Source organism: Podarcis vaucheri (assembly GCF_965113315.1).
Source record: "Podarcis vaucheri genome assembly, chromosome: 6".
NCBI lineage: Eukaryota > Metazoa > Chordata > Lepidosauria > Squamata > Lacertidae > Podarcis > Podarcis vaucheri.
The window spans coordinates 49,662,505-49,687,180 of NC_138764.1; the positions used below are offsets into that span (position 1 = coordinate 49,662,505).

At 40.2% G+C, this 24,676-nt stretch overlaps 2 protein-coding genes across 15 annotated transcripts in view; one reads left to right on the top strand and one right to left on the bottom strand.

Annotated features, from left to right (window-relative positions):
- Window positions 1-24,676, top strand: part of GLIS1 (GLIS family zinc finger 1) — a 195,195-nt gene that overhangs the window by 167,497 nt on the left and 3,022 nt on the right. For all 4 annotated transcript variants that reach the window (XM_082225650.1, XM_082225649.1, XM_082225651.1 and 1 more), the window contains 3 exons: window positions 726-876; window positions 11,259-11,437; window positions 18,114-18,281. In XM_082225650.1, coding sequence (XP_082081776.1) covers window positions 726-876; window positions 11,259-11,437; window positions 18,114-18,281 — 498 coding nt within the window. The remainder of the gene's footprint in view (window positions 1-725; window positions 877-11,258; window positions 11,438-18,113; window positions 18,282-24,676) is intronic.
- LOC309533975 (doublesex- and mab-3-related transcription factor 2-like) overlaps window positions 1-24,676 on the bottom strand; it is a gene marked incomplete at its 5' end in the record, with an annotated part of 76,016 nt that overhangs the window by 26,912 nt on the left and 24,428 nt on the right. For 3 of the 11 annotated variants that reach the window (XR_014220576.1, XR_014220577.1, XM_082225687.1), the window contains one exon: window positions 680-797. The exons of 6 other annotated variants lie outside the window; for them this stretch is intronic. Of the gene's footprint in view, window positions 1-679; window positions 798-1,735; window positions 1,759-4,084; window positions 4,109-24,676 lie in introns of those variants that run through there. 2 more of the 11 variants (XM_082225684.1, XM_082225693.1) reach the window with 2 other exon arrangements.

The following is a 24,676-nucleotide window of genomic DNA, read 5'->3' on the forward strand; positions in this document are numbered from 1 at the left end:
ATGGTCTGATGGGAGATGGCAAGAGCTGAAGGGATGCGTCTTAGGAAGAGACTCAGGCTACATATAAACATACATAAAAACAGGGATTGGGGTTTTTTGTTTTTACCCACTGTGGCATGAGCCCAGCTTTCCTCATCCTCCTTTCAGATGGTATACATTCCTGTCTCCACAATGAATGCTGATTTTTTCACAGGTTTGGTTTCTCCCCTCATGTTTCTTTGTTGTTATTGCTGTACAAAATGTTGTTTATATGGTTATACATTTATACAACCATATGGCATCTGAATTTGTTTCATTTGTATGTTGTTCCTTGCTCGTTTGTTCAGAAATGTGAAAAGCTGCTCCAGGGTGAGGTGTGCTTATTTACATTTCCTTTTGTTTCTACAGCTCGGTATGTTCACATGTCTCCTATGAATATAAATCTTAAAGCCTATACCTGAGAATGCCAATACTAGTACTACTTAAGAAAATAAAGTAGTATGAATATAGTAAAAAGATGATTGAATGCTCCTGTTCGTTGCCTGGCACTGATTAGCTAGCCCTGGAGGGACCATTGTCACGAGACAATTGCAGTGGTGCATGTGTTTCTAGATAAAGCAATTCATGGCAGGGACCTAGCCTGTCACATCTGTTTTGAGACATCTGCCCTAAGGAGAAGTTAGACAAAAGTTTACATTTTTCAGGGCTGAGCTTCTTCACTGGCAATTTTTCTCTTTCCTCCTTAGGCATGTACACAGGTTCCAGCACTAGCCACAATGGACCGTCACCTGGTCTCCTGCCACCATCCCATGATGTACCTGCAAAACAACATATGCTTGAGTCCGCCCTCACCAGTGCACACCATCATGTGTCACCCATAGAAGGCACCAGAGAAGGGTAGGTTGCCTAGGAATGTGTTTTTAATGCAGTCCAATGTTTGACAGATGAATGTGTGTTGATGCACGTATGCAGTTGTGTGCATACAGGCTCCAGTTGCAGGTAAAGATATTTGGATTGTGGAAATAGCCCCCCCGCTGGCATTAGAGCAGTGTGGAGTGTTTTTCTCTGGAGGGCTACAGCCCCTACGCTCCATTCTCCCTCCCCACAACAGTCTGCCAGCATTCTGTGCCCACTGAGCATGCTCTCCTCTTGGTGGGCTGTTTGCAGGCTCCTTTCTCCAGGTGGGTTTTTGAGGGAACATACTTGTGCACATTAGAATACAGTGGTACCTCAGGTTACAGACGCTTCAGGTTACAGACTCCACTAACCCAGAAATAGTACCTCAGGTTAACAACTTTGCTTCAGGATGAGAACAGAAATTGCACGGGGGCCCCATTAACTAAAGTGGTACCTCAGGTTAAGAACAGTTTCAGGTTAAGAATGGACCTCCAGAATGAATTAAGTTCTTAACCCAAGGTACCACTGTATTTATTATCTCCACTGATTTCTAGGTGCAGTTCTAACTTCCCCCCCGGGAATGTTTTAAAATGGCTTCTCGTGAAATGGCCTATCCAGACAATGAGACTGTCCTCTGTACCCTTTTTATATCCATGTGTTTCTCTCTTTGGCCTCCTTCTCCAGCCACCCACTTTCACTCCCCCTTCCACACAGTTTCCAGGGTTTACTCTCGCTCTGTCACCATTCCTTGGCATTGTTTTCATTGGGATGTTTTGGAGGCTTTCTCCCCTTTGTCCTCTCCCTGCAAACTCCTGATTTACCCTGAATCTGCTGGTACTTTGCCCTGGTAGGTGATGCTGTTTTGGGTACATACGCCAAGGTCTGAACTGGAAATAGAGGAAATGATCATAGAATCATAGTTGGAATGGATCTCAAGTGTCATCTAGTCCAACCCCCTGCAATGCAGGAATATTCAGCTGTCCCATATGGGGATCGAACATGCAACGTGGGCATTCTTAGGACCACACTGAATCAAACAGGATTGCTCTGACCCTTTCCTAAATTTAAGAAATTTAAGAACAAAGCAACTCTGTTTCCAGATCATTGGGAGGGCAGAGTGGGCTTGATGTTGCAATCATGTCCAGAAATCTAATATGGATCTATGAGAATCCACTGCCAGGCCACAGCTCTTGGGAGGATCCTGCCACTTGCCTCAGGATCCCAACCTGCGGCCCTCCAGATGTTTTGGCCTACAACTCCCATGATCCCTAGCTAACAGGACCAGTGGTCAGGGATTATGAGAATTGTAGTCCAAAACATCTGGAAGGCCGAAGGTGGGGGATGCCTGTATTGGTATTTACTGGCTTTGATCACAACTAGATTAAAAAGGGTTGTTGTTTTTACTAGCCATGTCATGGAAGAGCATGCTAATCTATTACATTCCAATGTTTGGGTACGTAAGCAAAGCAAACAGTATAATGAACAGTTACATCTCATCCATGTTTATTCATAAGTAAGTCACACCAAAGTCTGTTTAGGATTGCAGCCTATCATTAATCTAATACAAGAGTAGTAGCACAAGCCTTTGTGCATCTACTCAGAAGTAAACTCAACTATGTTCAATGGAACTTACTCCCAGGTGAATGTGTATAGGATTGAAACCTAAAATAATGAAAAGGCTCTAGCTAAGATGCAAACCTCTGAAAACTAACTATGAAATTTCAGCATAGTATGTTTACATGTTTATTTTAAAACAGTGTTACCTAATTTTGTCATATGGTGATTTGATTGTTGGTGGTATATTTTGACTAGCATTAAAACTGCAAAGTAATTGTAGTGTTAAATATTTTATCAGCAAATGTACTAAAATATACATTTTATTTTTTTTAATAGCCTTTAGTTTAATTGCAGGGTTTCAAATCTAAATAATATCTCTAATACATTGTGAGCTATATTATTGTGGAAAATCAAATTAGACTTGAATTGGCCTCAATATGGGACTACCCATATGTACTTAAGGACCCTATTTATTTTTGGCTAGGGGTTCTTGGCATTGGCAGATTGAAAAATATTGAATATTGGTTTTAAATGTTTTGCTACTTAAATTGTGTGTGTGGATTTTATTTTGTTCATGTTGCCTGTTGTTCTAACCCACCCTATGACCTACAGGCAAAGATCAGAATATAAATCTTAGTTTAATATAATGTAAATAAATCAGATCTTTGTGCATAGAGATTAAGTTTGGCTTGTGATGGGATGACTGTGTGTGCCAGCATTTATTTTGAGAGTATATGATAATCTTACACCTAATATTACTTATGCATACTAAGACTACATATACACCATACATTTAAGGTGCAATTCCCTCCCTCAAGAACCTTGGAAACCGTTGTTTGTCAAGGATAACAACAACTACTACTACTACTACTACTACTACTACTAGTACTTCATTATTTATATGCCAGCCAGCAAAATATAAAAACACAATGAAACATCAAAATCTTCCCTATACAGGGCTGCCTTCAATTGTTTTCTAACAGTCAAATAGTTATCTGATGCTGGGAAGTGTAGCTCTGTGAGGGATAAACTACAACTCCCAGGATTCTTTGGGGAGATGCTTTAAATATATGTGCACACACAATTGGCCTTGTTTGCTGGCTTATCAACAAAATAATACACATTCAGTGCAATTTGGCTACTGAAATTTTACACTTTTGTCAGTTAATTGTAGAGAAGGGAACATGAAGAACATGTGGCTCTCCATATCTTGCTGGACTGCAACTCCCATTCTCCTTCACCATTGGCCATGACAACTGTGGGTGATGGGAGTTGGAATGCAACATATGGAGGGCACAAGTTCCCCAGCCTTGCTGTAATGCACCTGTGTTCCCTCAGATAAAAATGAATATGGCACAAATTAAATAAAAACCCATCACTATCCTTTTTTATGCAAGCTGCCATACACTTCTGGCAAGCCTGCAATGTTTTGCCTCATTCATCACCTATCTCAGCCTCCATGTTTAAGTACATGTACAGAATTTCTACACTGTGAACCAATGTGATGACAAGGTTGGATTCCTGGGTTTAAGTCTTTGGGACGGACCAAAATGATTGCTATCAAAAAAACGTAATGATTGAGTCATCAAATATGGGAGAAGCCAAAAGCTACAAGAAGCAGAGCACAAGAAGTCTACTCACGTTTGACAGAAAGACTAAGATTTTGATTTAGAACCTTTTTAAAACAAAAAAAAGCCCTTGTTATACCATTCTTTGCCAAAGTCAATAACAAGTGCAGCTCTCAGTTTTCCCAAATGGTTTGCTAAGACATTTAAATAGTTTGACAAAAATTATTTAATTTACTTGAAAATGTTCTAACAAAATCTGACTTCATTACCAAATATATTTACCCTGGCTACATATGAGATGTATAATATTTTTTTCTCTTCAATAAAGAAGTGTGTGAAGTGTACAGAATGCTGGATCAAGTAATTTTATACTAATTTATATTAATATTAATTAAAGGAGAAGTGTTTGATTTAGAAATATTTTGGCATATAGAAAGTGGACCTTGTCATGATCCAGTTTTTTTAATGTTTCAGGTAGGGAAGTGTTATTTTAGCATTAGTTACAACACTCACCATAAATAATGACAAGCTCTGTTTAATTTCACCAGTTGTGAAGATAGTAAAATTTGATTTGTGGCAGCCTGAAGATGGAAAAACAACACTGCATCTTAAGAGTTGTCTGCACTAAAAAAAAGTTTACAGCTATATGTGTGGTGTAGAATGTGGTGTGTATGTACTAGTAAGTATATCTTGTGTCCACAAACTGTTATGTCTCCCACAGGTCTCAATGCTGGTCCCAGCTAGCTCATTTTGACTAGATATGTTGAACTGTTTTTATAGAACACTCTTCATAGAATAACAAGAGTTGGAAAGGGGCTAGATAGACATCTTTAGCAAGGAAGGAACCCGCCACATACCAACTTTTAGCATATCAATCCAGATATTCTAGGTCATAGCGTGTCATTGCCAAAGAGTGGGTGTGTTTCAAAAGGCATCTGCAAAGCAAATTTATGTAGGTGATTCCAGTAAGGAAGACAAATCTACTGGTTTTTTCTAGGGGACAAAAAACTTGTGTTAAATATCCATGTTATCTTGGCTATAATTGTGCTATTTTTCAATTGGTGGGTGACATTTGAATTTTTGCACTCTTGTATGTGGGATAGCCATTGAATAATATGAATATTAAGTACAGTACAGTGGTACCTCAGGTTACAAACACTTCGGGTTACAAACGCTTCAGGTTACAGACTCCACTAATCTGGAAGTAGTACCTCGGGTTAAGAACTTTACCTCAGGATGAGAATAGAAATTGTGTGGCGGCAGCGCAGCAGGCCCTATTAGCTAAAGTGGTACCTCAGGTTAAGAACCGTTTCTGGTTAAGAACGGACCTCCAGAACGAATTAAGTTCTTAACCAGAAGTACCACTGTATATTAATCTGCATTCTTCTACTAAAGGTTTGGCAGCAGCTTTGTACTGTAAGGTTCTTGTTTGTGTGGATAGTGTAAGAGTGGTTTGTGGAAAAAAACACATGTACTACTTTTAGGTACACAAATTTGATTTAGTGTAGTGTTAAATATTTATTGAGCTTTGGTGCACATCAACTATGCAGCATTTTGGAGAGATAAACCTTCTAGTTTCAAAGTTGGATTCTAATAAGAGGATTCAGGAATTTTTTTATCATGGAATGTTATTTCTACATTCGACACAGATGTGTGGAAGAGAGCAAAGTGTTGTAGGAGAGGACTAGTCTCAATAGTGAACAGCAATGCTGGATATTTTGGGGGGGGGAACCACAGAGTTGAAGGGGGCCTTGGCCTTGCAGCCATCTAACCCAACCCCCCCCCCAATTAATGCAGGAAATCCAGAGCGAGAAGCATCCTCAAAAGATGGTTGTCCACCTTTTGCTTGAAGACCTTCAGAGACAGAGCCTCACCTCTGGGGTAATGAGTGCTGCTATAGGCTAGACTGAGATAGTGACTGGCCCAGTGTTACCCTGTGAACTTCAATGCTCAACTACACCACACTGACTTTTTCACCTTATGTGGTTGCCCTTCTGGGTTCCACCGCTGCCCTCCCCCCATAAAATTATAGCCATAGTGAAATTTCCTGCATATAAAGGCCTGTCCCTGTGCAAAATAAACTACTTGTTTAATTTTTATTGGGTGCAGAATTTTGCTTTTAGGGCAGAATTTAGGTTATGTTGGTGTAGAGTTTTCCCTACAGACAACATGCAGTTCTGGCAACAAATATTGACAACATTCAATATTGCTAAAATTGAAGTGTCCCACTTTTTTGTAATAATAAAGTAAAAGGAAACTGTTGAAAAGTATAACTTTGGTGGCATCCAGCACCTTCTTTTAAGTTGCATTCATGTGTGAAAGATGTAGAACTGTTTCTGTTCCTCCTTCTACTTGAAAACCTCCCCCCCCCCCTTTAAAAGACAAACTTGTCAGACTAGTTTTGAGTTTTATTTCAAATTTGGTTAACTTCTGCATGTCAATCCATGTTGATATTTTGTGCACTGTGACCCATTTGTTTTGTTGCAAATTCAAGTGGCCGGTGTATCTGTGCTAAACTACATGGGAGTAAAAAATATCCTGTTGAAGTTGAATGACAGAAGAATTCCTGGTTATTCTGATCTTGGTAGTGATTGCTGCCTTTGCTAGCCCTTGAGCCGAGCAGTCATTGTTCACGGAGAGGATAGAAGCATATTGATGAGTTTCTGTTGAGTTCCAATATAATGTAGTAGAGCATACACGTATCCAAGAGTAAGCTTATTGCTGCATGCTTGCACATTAATGTAAAACTATAAAATAGAACAGTTCTTTGGGAGAGTAAACTACAATGACTGATTTAGTATTGTGCTGTTGAAGGAATCCTGCATATTCTGTAAAATAAGGCAAAGGCACCTGGGACTGATTAGTAGCAAAGTTCACCAAACTTCAGATAGAGGGTTCCCCCTCCTAAAAACTGAACGGTTTAACTATTTCCTGAGCTTGTGTTGACAGAAATTCCCCGAGGGTAGGGCCCAGAAAAGAAACACGTGGCAAGAAACTGGGCATCGTCCAGAAACTAGATTAGTAGAGCTTTGCACATCATTTTTAATATTATTGGAAGAGATGAAAATCGATGTTAACCTTTTCTCTTTCTTTTCCTTTTGCTTTGGTCTTTTGATCCTGTAACTGACTTGAGAGGTTTTTTTATATATATAATTTGAGTGATTAGAGTGCAGTTTTTATAAATGAGGCATTTTGCATTTATTTGTTATAGTTTACTTGTATAGTATTATTTTACTTAAAGCTTGTTTACACAATCATGGAAAATATACGTCCTGAGGTGTCTAATTTATGGCTCCTACCCTGAACTAACAATTTGGGACGGTGCTTGTTTACATAATCAAGGAATCCTATCACGCTTTTGCCACACCTCCTTGCACAGTAATTTAGGACAACTGTAGATCACACCAGTTCGCTCTGAATTGTGAACTCTGGGAAAATACCATATTGCAGTGCTTACAATTTCTTATGGGCAACTATGTCAGTAACATTCAAGTCGGGGAAACAGTTCTTGATTCCCCCCCCCCGAATTCCATTCTGCTTCATTCAATCTTGCCTATACTTCATGACTGCATAAACAAATTTGAGGCACAAACCAATTAACTGATGCTTATACCAAGATGAGTAGTTCTGTAAAAGAGTCCTTAAAGTTTCCCCTTGGCTGGTTATCAAAAAATGGTCTGTAGTTTTTACAAATTTTGATATTTCCCTTTGGCATCCTAAAATCTTAAGTATTACAGTTAAACATAAACATTCGGCAAGTTTCTGACATTTACCCTAAACTTTCTCTCTCTCACACACACAAAATTAATGTGGCACCTCCTGGTCCACCTTGTGCACCTCTCAGAGTACACTGTTTATACTGTCATGTAGACCACTGATGTGAGTGGCTGACATGCCAGCAAATGGTAAGTTATAATGTATGAATCGGCCCTTAGTCTCTGAGGTTTTACTATACTTTTTCATTTCTTTGTGTTAGCATTCAATGAATAATCACCCTCCATGTCAACATTTATTATATGCTATTTGACAGTACTTGATAAATGGTTTGAAGTACAGACAAGCACCACATCACAAAACATATTGGAATTTATTTGAGATAAAGTACAGATGGACTGAACTCTGGATCTGATCTTCTTCCTGCTGAGATGGATGGAAGAAATATTGGGATCCATTGTTTAGCAGAGGAATTTGACAGTCAAAGCTGTCCTTCCAAAACAACAACAAAGTGAGGCTGTTCATATTGGAAACATCCCTGTCTCTGTTGTGGTTGTATTTTACCCCAAGTATAAGTAAAAGAGAAGTGGATTTCTCTTGAATTTCAGTTTTATATTCTCTTAAAGTAGTTACCAATTACACATGCTGTACTGTATTTTCTGTTGTCAGGAATACATTAAATAAGATTAGCTAACTGTAAAGCAAGATGAGTGCCGCAACCCCAGAGTGGTCTGCGACTGGACTAACTGTCAGGGTTCCTTTACCTATACCTTTTTAGAGCGATAAAAGGCTTACCTTTTCATCATTTTAGTCTTTAATGGCTTTGGAATAGTTTATTCTGTAAACCCACTTACCGGGAAGATTTTAAAAGTAAAATAAAATCTGAGACATTATTTATTACAAATACGTACATTGCCTCTTCTCAATGCAGGGCATTGGAACACAGGAAACTGCCTTAATCCGAGCCAGACCATTGGTCACCCTAGCTCAGTACAGCCTACAATGACTGGAAGTAGCACTCCAGGGTTTCAGCCAGGAGTCTTATACACAAATGAAAACAACAAAACCATTAAAAAAACAAATTCCTGTTTTTTAAAGCTAGGAATGGCTGAAGATGACTCTGAGAACCTGGGTCAGACCAGTTATCAAGCAGAAGATGTACGTATAAAGTTTGTCTATACCTACCTTCCAAAAGATGTAAGAAGAACCTTGCTGGTTCAGACAATCTGATTCAGCAGCCTCTCTTCAAACTGGACAACCCAATGCCTATGGGAAACTTGAAGCAATATATGCTTTCACACTTATGTTGGTATTAGAGGCATACTGTGTGCCTACGTCTGATTAGATATGCGTAGGATTGTGCTGTAAACTTCAGTTGGAATTGGATGACCATTGCCATTTCACACATCCTGCTCTAGGCATCCACAGACCTTGCTGAGACAAATGTGCCCCCTCATCTGCATGACAGTGCTTATCCAAGGCATATTGGACTGACACAGTGTGCTGTTTAATGAGGGTGGTGATTCATATCCAGCACCATCAGTTATTTCACTTGATTTGTTGTGCTGTACCTCATATGGATTTATTGTCCATGACAGCACCTGGATCAGGGTTCTTACAATATTTCAGTGTATGGAACACCTAACATATTTTTACAGGTACACCTAAATGTGTCAGACATGTAACTAAAAATGTGTGTTGTACAGTTACCGTAATCAGAGTTAGGATTGTGTTCCCTGCTGTAAAGTATTAGAAGAGTTTGCAGCTGAATAGTTTGTGTACTGTATGGTCTTTTAAAATCCATTTCTAGAATGCTCCAAAGAATCCCTAATGTATCCACCACAATACCTTTCTTTTCCCACTTCAGAGCATATTGTGTCAGGCGCAGAAGGTCTAGCTGGAGGTGTCTCCTGCCTAAATTTTGGGTGGAACACCCTTAATGAAGTATTGCATCCACTCACATATCTCTGTGCTATAGTGACTCCCTGCATAGAACACTGAAAGCCTTTAAATTATCAGAACACCTGAGTGGAATCAGGGGTAACTTTCCCTGCCAAAGGTATATGAGACAACGCTAGCAATATCAAATAATTAGGCAGCCGATCTGCCCGTGAGTTTGACCTACAAGGACGGAAGCAAAGACAACACATAATCTGTAGAATAAATGCCATACTGTACTTGCATCCATATGGCTGGCAAAACGTGTAACATATTATTCTTGGTTTACACATTGCTTATATAAATCTAACACAGATGCCTCACTCTTCTGCTCTGCCCGTGCCATTCAAATCAGACAAATTCTGGGAAGGGTTTCACTTAAATGCTACTCTTTCACACACAATTCCTAACAAAATGAATAAGGTTTTCAACAGAGCATGGATTGCATGGTGGATTTTGCCCTATGGTTTCAAGTAGCTAACTGAAACATGATCAAAAGTACTTTCCACAAGTTCTTTCGCCAGTTGTCTCCACCCTGAGGTACATGGGGATGCCTAAGGCATCAGTGTCATAAATCTTCACATTGTTAGGACACTTTATGGCCCTATGAGGAGAGCCTTTACAGGATAATGAATGGTGATAGGTTTCTCAGTTAGAACCTTCATTCATTATGCAAATCTCTGGACTCTTCAAACATTCTTGCTGACTACTGTGATCTTCTACAACAATCCAAGCCAGGGCTAGCTTCACTGTGGCTTCTGATTGGATCGTATGTGGTCTCCCTTCTGCTTTGTTGCTGTCCTATATTTGGCAATGTGCTTGAAAGCTCAGCAGTGGAGACAGGTACCATTCAATGAACTTGCTCATGAATTAATAAGCACACCTGCTTTATTTCAAACATGACTGTGTAATACTTGTTACCTGCATGATTATCTTTTGTAGTAAATGCATCAATAGGAAGCAGCCCTCAGCCTTTTGAAGTTTTCAATAACTTGCTTTTGAGCCAGTGGTGGGACAAATAATAATACTGGGGTTGTGTGCAAAGAAGGAAGCTCAGCTCTTGCAACTAGAAAACAAAGCAGCTCAGGCATTTTTGATCAATTAAAAGCTCAATGCATTCTAAAAGGATGAAGTGCTCCTATGCTATGAGAAGTAGATGCAATGTACTCTGTAACTCTTGACAGTAAAGCTTTTGCAAGTGATTAGAGATTTGGGACTCAGCTATACAGCTGCAAACAAAACATTTTAAGTGTGTTGTAAAGTGCAATATACAAATGTGACACTAGATGGCGATGGTGAGCTACTGCTAATTCAATATATTTTTCAAAACTTTTTTTAAAAAAGCATTTTCACAGCGTTTTTCTAATATGTGTGTAGATTCCACCTTGGTTTTTAAAAGTATATTTCTGTTAAGCTATTTTTGTTGTTGCTGTCATGTCTCACAGACAAATTTGTAGTTATTATTACTGTACTTTTAACTTACATGAATTGTAAGTAAAAATCACTCTCTCACACACACTAAAGCTACACTTGCTCAAGTGTTTCATACACTCAATGATATGGGGTCAAGTTTATCATCTCTCTCGCTCTTCCTTCTTGTTCTAGGATTGTTCCAAATATTCATCCTCCTCTCGTTAGTCCATTGAAAACCATAGTTGCTCCTCCCCTACTTCCGAAACACAGCTCCCCATCATCACACAGCCAATCTCCAAGTGGGCAGCACTTCTCAGCAAATAAAACATATACGCAATTTCAAAACCAGTCTGCACAGCAGGGACCACAAGGTAATTCTATACTATGTTCATGCATATGTGTGTGCGTATGTTGATGCACAGTGCGTACAAGAAATGCCAAATGTGTGTGCAGATTCATTTAAAGAGCTGACCAAAAAGGGGATAGTGCACCATGCTGCTTGTCCTGACATCATGGTGCTATGACTTATGCTGTGAAGTGGAATAGAAATAGTAGGAACATGTTCAGTACGGTGACATTAGTACAACCCATTATAGACAAGAAGGGTTTGAGGCTGCTATTCTTGTCAGCAGCTAAATGTTCCTCATAATGTTTAGTTATGTCTGGAAGGTCTGCTAATATTTTCATTGATGCTCTGCATTGTTTGATAGGTTACAGTGCTTACTTACATTAAGGCAGCAAATGGCAACTGTACCACATTTATTCTGCATTGAAAGCACTTCATCTTCTGCAGTATGAAAGAGGAACGCTATAATTAACAGTGGCATAATGGGATGGGCTGTAATCTGTGATCAATGATAACTATTTATGACTGGTAGAAGCAGTCACCCCTGACAAGCTAATGCAGTGTCAACCAAGTGCTTTGTATAGGTTTTGAAGTGTACAAATGAAGTAGGAGCTTAAATACAGATGTGGAAATTGTGATAGTGTGTTCTGTTTAGTGCTGCCAAATTTCCATGTATTTCAATGGAAGGTGCCCTTTCAACAAGACAGAGCTCTTTTGAAAATGTGGGCATCCAATGTGAAATGTTTTTATGTTTGTTGGCCTTAGTACTACAGGTGACAACTGCCTAGACTTTGGGAAAGAATATGTCCTGTGTATAAGCTAGCACCAAAGAGCAACACACAGGGGAAATCCCCACTCCATCTGAGCCCATTTCCAATTATAATACCTGTCCCCACCATTGCCCATTTGATTTGGGTACAAGCAGGGGTACTAGCAGTCATGTGGTCTTACACAAGATATATAATGCTCAAGCTCAGTTGGCTGCGGAAATTTCCTGAGTTTAGTATTTTTTGGACTAGTTCAGGTCTGTGTGGCTCAAGCAAGGCCACAAACCAGCCAACCAGCATCAGCAAATGACAGTATCAAATAAAAAATGATAGTAAACATTAACAGTTTATCATCAACAAAGGATAAACATAAGCATCTAGAGTAGTTTAAGCCAAAATCCACAAGTCTTGAAACTAGGCTTATAAGCAAACCTAAATCCCTTTAAAGTTATCTTCGCTTTAAAAAAAAAATGGAAATAAAGTGTAATTTTACACTAATTAGCACAACTACAAACAAAATACACTGTATAACATAAAACATCTTATAGTTACCGTAAGTATACCCAAAACATTGCAAAACCATGTTTTATATCTGGAAACAACTCATTTCTCCTGCTATAGTCAACAAAAGGGTTCTATGTTATGAATGTAAGTTGTCACTGGGTTGTGACCTGGCCCACTCATGCATCAGGCACCAACTTGCACAATGAAGCTCCCCCTCTCCCCTGCAGCCCTCTGTGTGCCCTCAAAATCTAATCCTGATGGTTTGGGAGACCCTCTGGAGCAGAATTTGGGGGCACACGGGAAAGGGGAAGTATGGTTGCAGAAGTGGATGCAACCAATTTCATATTTTTCTTTAAATCTGATATAGTGTCTCAATTTAACCACTGAGGCAAATTTGCACAATTTTTCTGTCCATTCTTTAGGTTATATAATGGAAACCCGACATTATCCTAGCAGCAGTTATCATATGATCATACTTTACTAGATCATGCACATATTTCAAGAAAAAGAACACAGGGTTTAGTTGAATTTTATATCTTACAGTTAAATCTACAGTTATATCTAAGAGTTCAGGAACCGCCCCCCCCCAAAAAAAATAATCTGTGTCTTTACATTCCCACTACATTTGGTAAAAATCCTCTTATTTCTTGGCACTTCTAGCATATATTGGCAAGTAGTTTTTATGTAGTTATTTCTCAGCTGTGGAGTAATGTACTATCTATACATTACATAATGGCATAATTTTATAACAGCTGTCCCTTATGGGCCATGTTTAAAGAAAATGTATGTGCACTGTTCCATAATTTTTATCAGACATCCATTGGGGTATTTTTACCTATATTCTTGGGCAAATAAACCCTGTATTCTGTAATGTGTTCTGATTCTGTGTCATACGTCAATTTTAGTTTATGGATTTTTGAATGTGTATGACTGCTGTTCTCAATAATTAATTACTCAAAACTCCATTAAATCTCCTATTTGCTGATGCACACTAAGATATTCCTACAGAAATGATCTCATCTATAAGTATTCAAAGCAAGTTGGATTTTTCTATTTAGTCTTCAATCTATTTAATCTCAGAATATGTTAACGTGGTGTTCTGACTCACAAAATCTTTAAACCTTAAATAGTTTGATTTGCAGATATCAAAGGCAGTATGCACATTGTATTTAATTTGTCAAGCACTGATTCTAAGGGTGATGGGCATGAGCGAAATAATCTTTTATATTAATCGCAAATGCTTTAGTTTTGGGATCAGATATGTCAAAATGGCTTCTAAGCAACTATAAAATCAATCTATCATTAAAATACAAAATAAAACGTCGTTCTTTACCAACCCAATCCTACAGTTGTTATTTTCCCCATAATATCTTATGGACAGTCTCCTATTCTTATTTGAAACATGTTCCTTAAGAATTCGGTAACTTATCCAGTCCAGAATCCAAATAATACAATTTGCAATACAAAGTGGATTCAAACTGGAGACTTCCAGACCCTTTCTCATTTTTTAAAATCTTGCATATCTTTCATGTTTTTATTTGATTTTTGCATGTTCTTGTTGCATGCAACCATGACAAGCAGAACATTTTTTTCCTTGCGAAAATGGACATAGCAAATCTTTCATAAGCAGCATAATCAAGGTTCCAGTGGACAACAAAAAACATGAAATGGAGCTTGTTGCAATACATTATTTGTCCCTACATAAAAGCTGACTTGATCAGAAGCTGAATAGGTTATTAAATTTAAAAATATTAATGCCACTGAAGCACAATAGCTGATTTATGATAGCTGATAATAACATATAACCACATTACAGTAATAAGCTAAGTAACTATGAAACCACAAGGGTTTAGCTGCTTAAGAGTAAAGCAGAAACAAACATATAGAATAACTGTTGAACTATTGTAATAAGTTTATTCTATAAGAATATCACACATCCTGTTGGAGGGAAGTGTTGCTTTTTCATTGTTCTGTGTCGTAGAGGTTTTAAAAAGCAATTATTTTAGCCAAACGCCAAAATATTACCTTAATTTCAGGCCAAGTAAATGTCATTAATATCCTTGAAAATAAGTTATTTTCTTATAATGAGTGTTTTAAATTAGTAAAGTAGTAGCATGTGCTCAATTTTTTTAACTCTAAAAATGAAAATATAACAACTGTCAACCAAATGTAAAATCTTTGCTCATGAGAGTAAAAGGCATATTTATACTTCTCCTTCCTCTGGGTAATAGAAGTCTCAAAGAAATCCTATTTGGACGCATTATGGATGAGAATGCATGGACAATGGATGAAAACAAAAACCCAGCAGAATTTTTGACTTCAGCTAAAGTAGGATCAGATGGAAATTGTTATGCGTTGAAGGAATTTGGCAACCAAATGAAATAGCACAGCTATTTATATATCTTACATGATGTCTTTTCATAGAGATTTTATGTAATTTGACGAGTTTGACTTATTTGTGCTCATACATTTAAATGGAATGACATGAACGAATTGGCATTTAATAGGCATATTCCAATAATTTCCTCATTACATCATTCGTTTAAAAAGTGCTTTAGATTTTTGGGTTGTGGCTTGAGGGAAATGGAGGCAACGAGCATACTTTGTGATGTGGTTAACTACAGCTTTTCTGTGTCACATTCAAAGCAAAATTGTAACTGAATGTTATGTTTGGAACACAGTTGATTCCTTTATTAACTGTTATACTTCTACATTTTATTCCACATAAAACATTTAACAGTGATCATTTAAACCGACAGGGTGTTTGGGAAATTCTTCATTGGAAATTAGCTGCCACAGATTTAATTTAAATCTGACAAACTGAAGGAATGCTGAAATCGTTTGGGGTGCGGGGGGGATGTCAACTCTGCTGCTGCTGCCAGGACTTCGCTTAACACAAATAGAAATGTTACTTTATGAAACTTACAAAAATAAAAGAGATGGGGGGTGGAGAAAGACCAATTTTATACAGTTCCATGGAATGGTTCATATTTTAGCCCCTTAAGAGTTTGGAAATCCTTTTAAAAGCTCCATGTTTAGATTGCAGTACTAAACCACATGTGGTTGTTAATTGCACTATCGTTATGGGATTTGAACCTTGTTTTAAGCTCCTGCTGTTACTCTGTGTTAGATCTTGAAAGACACTTTGGCATGAAGGACCAACAAATCTGTAAGAGCTTAAGAACAAAATGCTTTTAAAAACCCACAACAATATAAATGTTTCCCCTTCTTTGCCTGAAAATAACAAGAGTAATCTAACAGTGGAATGATGAGTAACATGAAGAATATCTATGACATATTTGACAGAATGTCCAAATTGAAATATCAGCCGGGTAACTGTTTGCAAAGTAGGGTGGTTACGAGTGAGGAGGGAATGACAGTGGGAGACTTCACTCTGAAGTGCAGCAACACTGTAATCTAAGTAATTATTTTGTTATTACTTGAGCATTCAGCAAGCCAAGTTGAATGATACTCATCACAGTATGCTACTTTTATCTGGAATGGAAATGCAGTTGAACCAGTGTTTCTGATTAAATCGGCTGTATTGTCAGTCACTCCGCAGAGCTGCAAACTAAGGTACTGCAGCTCTAGCCATTTTCTCTATAATTAGCATTTTGATCCCCTTAGCACCTGCTAACAAAAGTAGGGAGGCAATTTTAACAGGTCCCGCCTATGCCACTTCCCACGCTGCCCCCTCAAGGGTCCCCACACCCCCAGCAGATTTGTGGGGGTACAATAGGGAGAGAAGGTATTAGTGAGAATCTCCTCCTTTATTAGGAGAGACCATAATTTGATCACAAGGCCTTCCATGATTGGATCAAACACATATGGTCCGACAGTTACTGTAGAGAATCATAGTTGCTGTATGCCAGTGTTTTCCCTGTTGCCATCTAGCAGACTGGCAAAGGACCCGGTGCAGAGGAATTGTTTGCACTGAATGCTGTGATTGCCATGCTGCCATCACCTCTCTTGAAATGCGGAGCCCTTTCAAAACAAATTCTGCAGTTCAGTTATTTCGGAGAGGAAGCATGAGCTAAATTTATTCCCCCCCCCATCAAACAGGGGAAAAAAAACCCTGTATGGATGTCGTGCTTTTATTTGAACGCTTGACAGATCAGATACCTTTCCTATAGATGTGGAGATCATGGGAAGAGAAACAAACTGCTTAGAGAATGCTATTTTGAGTGGGGAAAACATGACAAGGATGGGTTAAGCAACCCCCTATACCGCCCCCATTTCTCCACTTAAATTTACCACTTCCCAAAACGGTTTTTCGTATTGCAGGGGAAACATACATTCAGCAATATGTCATGCCTAATTTGGAGAGAAACGTGGGGAAAGAGAGATGACATGTCATCATTTCTGGAAGATGTCTCTGCCGGGCAGGCTGGAAAATGTTCAGCTTTTCCCTTAGCAATGCATACAAAGTGCTCATTGGAGCTGAAAGGATGGCTCAGTGGAATCCAAGTGTCTCACTGATTCACTGCCCATCTCTAAAGTATACAGTCATCTTAGAAGGTGTGTGCAGAGGACTTCATAGTTCATAAATATAGAAATGAGGATAACTCTCAACATCAATAAGGTACTGTCCTTGAAGTCTCAGGGTGAGATAGCTGATCAGTCTAGCATAAGAGCTCTTTGAATCTCTCAGCCAGACACTCCCTGCCCAATGCCAAAGACGATATACCTAATTTTATCAAGGCAGCTTTCATTCCGACTCCCTGTCATGTGTGATTGGAAATACCTTGTGCTAGGTCTGACTCCATTTTGCGGGGCGGGGGTGTATGTGTCGTGGAGTTGCCCACAGTGCCCCCCACTAGTTAACTAGTTGGCAGGGGGTGGCTGTGGCAGTGAGCTGCTCCATGCACCTAATATTACTACAGTGGTGCTTCGCAAGACGAAATTAATTCGTTCTGCGAGTTTTTCCGTCTTGCGAATTTTTCGTCTTGTGAAGCACCTCTTCAAGCAATGCACCCTGGGTAGTAACGGTTTTAAGAAAAAGGAAACAAACTCGCAAGACGTTTTCGTCTTGCGAAGCAAGCCCATAGGGAAATTCGTTTTGCGAAGCAACTCAAAAAACGACAAACTCTTTTGTCTTGCGAGTTTTTCGTCTTGCGAGGCATTCGTCTTGCGAGGTACCACTATATTACTATTAATCCACTGAAGTTACCCTGCAAGACCTCTAGTTGCACAACAGAACTCCCCCCCCCCCCATAAATCTGTTCTAGAGTGTGCAGGAGCAAGTGTTAGGACTGTCTCTCTGCTCTGACAACAAGCCTAGAAAATAAACTCCACAATACCGCTAAAATTAAAAGTTTACAGATTGATGTCAAACTACAATAGACAGTACCGCCATGAAACAAAATTTCATAAATAAAACCAAATGCATATTTCAAGTACTAAAAATGTCTGTACAATATCTATTTGCAGGTTATCAAGGCAGCTTTCATTCTATACAGAACTGTTTCCACTATGAGGACTGTTACCGAGCAATGGACTCATCTGTCAACAGTGACACACTGTCAGGAGACTCCCATTGCTTTAACCCTCTGCGACAAAATGGCTATCACATCCTCAGTGCACCTATAGCTTCAACAGGTAACTGATCTGGGCTGTACTGGATTAATTTTGCTCAATACTTTTTATAGGGGGAAAGCAAACATCTTTTTTATATTTTATAAATAAGGAAAGTGGGGTGTTGCTTTTTTGTATGTGTTAAGGTCCCCTAATTCTCTTCTTTCAGAGACTGAATTATCTGAAGCTGCACAGCTAGAATTCAGTCTCTGAGTCAGGTGTTGCAGGAAATGTGTGGCTCTTATCCATCCACATGTCTCCCAGTATTATCTAGTTGAATCAGACACATCGCACGACAACACTATATTAACATCACATGCCTGTTTCAGTTAAACATTACTTGAAGGCATGCAGAAGAATTGTCGTTTGGCAGTGACTGCATGTTTCATATAATGCCTACATTAGATCTAGTTCTTCAGCTTGATCAGCTAACATTGCAGCTAAAGGTTTCTGTTTCATGGATATACAAAATATTTGCAGATTTATCATATCCTTTAATACTGAGACAACTGTTTTTATTTCTGTATTTAAGTTCACAAAATTGTAGCATGGTTGTGGAAATTTTGAGTTTATAAAATGTTACCCAAATATTAGAAAAAGGTATTAAATTCCTATTGGCTCTTTAAAAGGTTATTTTTATAATTTCAAATTGCTTATAGACATGCAGTCTTTGAGGTGCCAGCCAATAATGTTTAATGCAATTTTTTAAAAAATAAATAAATAACCAAAGATGTAAAAACAAAGCTGTAAAATATACATAACTTTAGCAAACTCCTGCTGGCATGCTTAAATGTCTCCCCCCCCCCCAAGATTCTCTTCATTTGCTTGCCCTTTTCTGAAACTTTTCCAACTCTACAGTATCCCTTTTGAAATGAGGCGACCAAAACTGTACGCTGTATTCCAAATGCAGTTGCACAACAGATTCATATAATCTGTTGTGCAACTGCATTTGGGAATCCAAGTGAGGATTCCCAGGTAAGAGCCTCCCTCTATTGTGTGGGCAGGTAATCCCTCCCCTACCTGGCCTGGTCTCCTTGGCAACGCTTCCCCCAGGTGGGATTAGACAACTGACTGAGGTAGGCGGAGACCTCCAGGTATCCCACCTGAGGGAAGGCAAACCAAGCCTATGCTGTTGGAGCCGCTCCAGATCTAGGGGCTGCGCGCGTCCACGCAAAGGGTGCCCCCCGTTTTAAGCGTGGAGCGGTCATTATGATATTGGCAGTTTTATTTTGAACTCCTTTCCTAATGATCCCAACATGGAATTTGCCTTCTTCTAAGCTAATGGAACCCTGGGTTGATAGGTTCATTGAGTTATTCCCTATGACTCCAAGGTCTCATTCCTGGTCAGGCATTGTGAGTTCAGACTCCATGAATGCATATGCAAAATTATTGATTTTTTTGTCCTAACATGCATTGCTTTACACTTGTAATACTGAATTTCATTTGCCATTTTAATGCCCCATTCACTCCACTTGGAGAGGTTGTTTTGAAGCTTTACACAATCCCTTTTTGTTTTAATGGCCCTGAACAATTTAGTATCATTAGTAGACTTGGCTGCCTCACTGCTCACCCCTACTCTAGATCATTTCTGAACAAGTTAAAAAGCACAATCCTTGGGGGATTCCTCTTTCTACATCACTCTATCTGGAGAACTGTCCATTTATTCCTACTCTCTGCTTCCTGTTATGTAACCAGTTCCTAGAGTCTTTGGAAAGGTACTTTGCTGAAAGCTTTTGGAAAATCCAAATACATTGTGTTAACCAGATGACCTCTATTTATAGGCTTGTTGACACTCTCAAATAGACCTTACCCTTGCATAAGTCATCCTGGTTCTGCTACAGCAAGGCTTGTTCTTCTATATGGTTTATAATATTATCTTTAACAATACAGTGGTACCCCGCAAGACGAACGCCTCGCGAGACGAAAAACTCGCAAAACGAAAGGTTTTTTCATTTTCGAGTTGCCTCGCAAGACGAATTTCCCTATGGGCTTGCTTCGCAAAACGAAGCTTGCCCCGGGGACAGCGGGTCTTCTCTTTTGAAGCAAGGGGCGGCGGGGAGATCGCTTCTCCCCACCGCCCCTTGCTTCAAAAGAGGTCCGGGGGCAGCGGGAAGCGCTTCCCGCTGCCCCTGGACCTCTTCTGAAGCAAGCGGCCGCGCTTCTCCCCGCAGCCGCTTGCTTCAAAAGAGGTCCCGGACATCTTTTGAAGCAAGCGGCTGCAGGGAGATCGCTTCTCTCCGCAGCCGCTTGCTTCAAAAGAGGTCCGCGACCTCTTTTGAAGCAAGCGGCTGCGGGGAGAAGCGCAGCCGCTTGCTTCAAAAGAGGTCCGGGCTGCCCCCGGACCTCTTTTGAAGCAAGCGGCTGCGGAGAGAAGCGATCTCCCTGCAGCCGCTTGCTTCAAAAGAGGTCCGCGACCTCTTTTGAAGCAAGCGGCTGCGGAGAGAAGCGATCTCCCCGCAACCGCTTGCTTCAAAAGAGGTCCGGGCTGCCCCCAGACCTCTTTTGAAGCAAGCGGCTGCGGAGAGAAGCGATCTCCCCGCAACCGCTTGCTTCAAAAGAGGTCCGGGACCTCTTTTGAAGCAAGCGGCTGTGGAGAGAAGCGATCTCCCTACAGCCGCTTGCTTCAAAAGATGTCCGGGACCTCTTTTGAAGCAAGCGGCTGCGCTTCTCCCCGCAGCCGCTTGCTTCAAAAGAGGTCGCGGACCTCTTTTGAAGCAAAAGAGGACCTCTTTTGAAGCAAGCGGTTGCGGGGAGATCGCTTCTCTCCGCAGCCACTTGCTTCAAAAGAGGTCCGGGGCAGCCCGGACCTCTTTTGAAGCAAGCGGCTGCAGGGAGATCGCTTCTCTCCACAGCCGCTTGCTTCAAAAGAGATCCCGGACCTCTTTTGAAGCAAGCGGTTGTGGGGAGATCGCTTCTCTCCGCAGCCGCTTGCTTCAAAAGAGGTCGCGGACCTCTTTTGAAGCAAGCGGCTGCAGGGAGATCGCTTCTCTCCGCAGCCGCTTGCTTCAAAAGAGATCCCGGACCTCTTTTGAAGCAAGCGGCTGCAGGGAGATCGCTTCTCTCCGCAGCCGCTTGCTTCAAAAGAGATCCCAGACCTCTTTTGAAGCAAGCGGTTGCGGGGAGATCGCTTCTCAGAAGCGGGGCGGGGGGGCGGGAACACCTGCCCCAGCCACCCCGCTTCGGAACGCTGCCCCGAAGCGGGGTGGGGGGGCAGGAACACCTTCTGAAGGCGGGCGGGGGGCGAAAGTCTTTGTCCCCCCTGCCTGCCTTCCCAGGGGCTTTTAAATCGCCCCGGACAGCGGAGAAGTCCTCCGCTGTCCCGGGGTTTTTTAAAATGCTGGGGGTGGGAAGAAAAGCCCTTGTCCCCCCCCAGCCTTCAGAAGAGGTCCGGGGACAGACTGTCCCCGGACCTGGTCTGAAGGCGGTTTCCCTAGGAACGCATTAATTGATTTTCAATGCATTCCTATGGGAAACCGTGCATCGCAAGACGAAAAAACCGCAAGACGAAGAGACTTGCGGAACGAATTAATTTCGTCTTGCGAGGCACCACTGTACTTCCCATCAATTTTCTGGGACAGACGTTAAGTTAACCCATCTGTAAATTCCAGAACTGCCACCCCCCATCCCCGAATCCCTTTTTAAAAAAATGTGTTGTATTGAGGCCATTTTTCAGTCCTCAAATATGGAAGCTAATCTTACATATATTACATAGAATATAAGCAAAACAGTCATTTCACAGAAGGTAATTTGCCTCAGATTCAGACTGGTTTATCATCAAATGCAGTTACCTTGTTCCAACTAGCACAAGTTAAAATCTAGCAAAAAGTTAAGGATGGATTTTTTAACCTACAGTTGACATTTTTATATGTTGTTTCATGTTCTCTGCCTTTTTGGAAGTTGCTTTTTTGATGTTTTTTAAAACATCCTCTATTCAGGTTAACATCAGATTGCATATTAGGATTAGTATAGAGCAGACTAAATAAACTTTTCAAAAGAAGTCATCGGAGCAAAGAATAATATCATGGCAAGAAACCAAATTCAACAGCCATTGATATTTTTATGTCTGGCGCCCAAACTGCTATGAGATATTTCACTTTGGTACTTTTTATATTTAGGCAAATACTTAAGAGTCTTAAACACAAAAACAAACAACCCTGCAATTCATAGATAATTTGTTTGCCAAATAGACCATTTGTACTCACTGGGTCTTAGTTTAGTGTTTTTTCTTGGTTTTATGGTACCATCAATATAAGGGAGAGATCTCATCTACTAAAAATGCCTGGTATGACCGACAGAAAATCCTATTAACAGAGAATAAATTCTTTATCTTAGTATTTTGGATGTTTTGTGCTGTCTGGGTTGCTACAATGGCATCTGGGTTGTCATGGCTTACTACTGTCCATTCATTGTGGGTGAAACAGAACCTAATAAGTGCACATAGGTGCATTTGCTATCATTTATCCTTGTTATCCTTTCTTGCCAACCTTCCTTTGCTGTTTTCCCACTGTTGAAATTTGGATTGTAAACTCCTGGGTTGACTGGGTGGTGGTGATGTTTTATTTTGTCACTTATGCCAATCTGCAAAGTTCCATGCACATTGATAGTGTTATATAGAAATAATAAAATAATTATGTACCAAGAGCTGAAATAAAATAAATTCAAGAATGCAACCCAGAGCAGATCCGAGTTCCATGTTTATTCAGATTCTAGTGATCATTTGAATGGAAGAAGCTGCCACACAGGCCAAGAGAGGAGTATATGGGATTTGGTTCCAAATTTATTTCAGCAGAGTGTTGTAGACTGAGCTGTAGCACAGAGGATAAACAAGTTCCTTGTGCAATGGGTCCCACTTACCGTTTTCTGGGGCTATGTACACACTATATCTTTAAATTATGTTATTTCCATCTATGAATTTTGGGTGCTGTAGTTTGTTAAGGGTTGCTGGGAATTGTAGCCCAGTGCCCAGAATCATTTGAGCAAAAGAATGTGTTTTAAAGGTATAGTGTATACACAACCTGGTTGTTTGCTTATACACTCTTTTGAGCATGAGGCTCTCAAAAAATCCTGAAACTGGAGAATGAATTGGACATTGTGGGAAAGGGAGATAAGTTCCAGGTCTTCATACTTTCTCAACCTCTATCTTCATTGTCAGTCAAGTACCTTCCTTCCCGCTGCCCCCCATTCCTACAACTTTCCCTTTGAGCTCCTGTTAGCATAACAATTTAGAAGAAAGTGTGACAACTCTGAAATTTTGTCAGTTCTAAACAGTGGTATTGGAGCCAGAAGATTAAAAGTTGATAGTTTTGAGAGTATTAACCCTTCTGCAGCATTCTTTAACATAGCTGTTCACCCCTTTCCCCTTCCCAGCCACATTTTCATCAGCCAACTGCATTTGGTTTCCACAGGTGAAAAAGGATGAAGAGTGCTGTTAAGAGTTGGGTCTCTTACAAACAGGAATTTAAATGATAATAAGGAACAGATACTTGTTCTCCAAAAATGTTTTATAGTTGATAAGCAGCATCTCTAAGGCTGCAGCGCTGTGAAGCTATAAAATGCACAACGAAAAATTGCAATTGCAAACAGAATTGTTTTTTAAGTTTCTGCTGCAGCTGCTCACGTGGCTGGCTGGTTTTAAACTTAAAAGTGACTTGCCTGCATAGCTATACAAGTAGCTGCAAAGGTGAGCTTTGTGTGGTTGTTAATTATCTTTTGCCAGGGTGTTGCACAAACTATATCCACATATCTCTAAGTCATATTTTTAAAACTTAAACAACAAAGTCCTCCATTCATACAACAGCCAAAGATCCAGCCACTATAATTTCATTTTAGAAACATATTTTGTGTATCCCCTGACCCAGGATAAATAAACAGTCACTCCCCACATTGTGTCCAGCAGTAAGGTTTCCAAGTCTTACCAGTAAGGCTTCCAAGTCTTAATTGGAAATCATTGACAAAGCCATGCAGAGGAATTTTATGCTGTAACTTCAAAGCAGATCATGGTTACTGAAAGTTTTAATGACAATTTGTGAATACAGTGGTACCTCGGGTTACATACGCTTCAGGGTTACAGACTCCGCTAACCCAGAAATATTACCTCGGGTTAAGAACTTTGCTTCAGAATGAGAACAGAAATATTGCTCTGGCGGCGCGGCAGCAGCAGGAGGCCCCATTAGCTAAAGTGGTGCTTCAGGTTAAGAACGGACCTCCAGAATGAATTAAGTACTTAACCCGAGGTACCACTGTACTGTATTGGGCAGGAGTGTCAACTTGAATAAAAATTGGGCGGGGGGCAGGTAAGCCCACATAATTGAACACAAGACCTGACGCGCACACACCATTAAAACAGCAGTGCCCATTTGGGGGGGCCTCAAATATTTTAGGGGGGACAAAGGGTCCTCAGCCCCTGGGAGTTGGCTCCT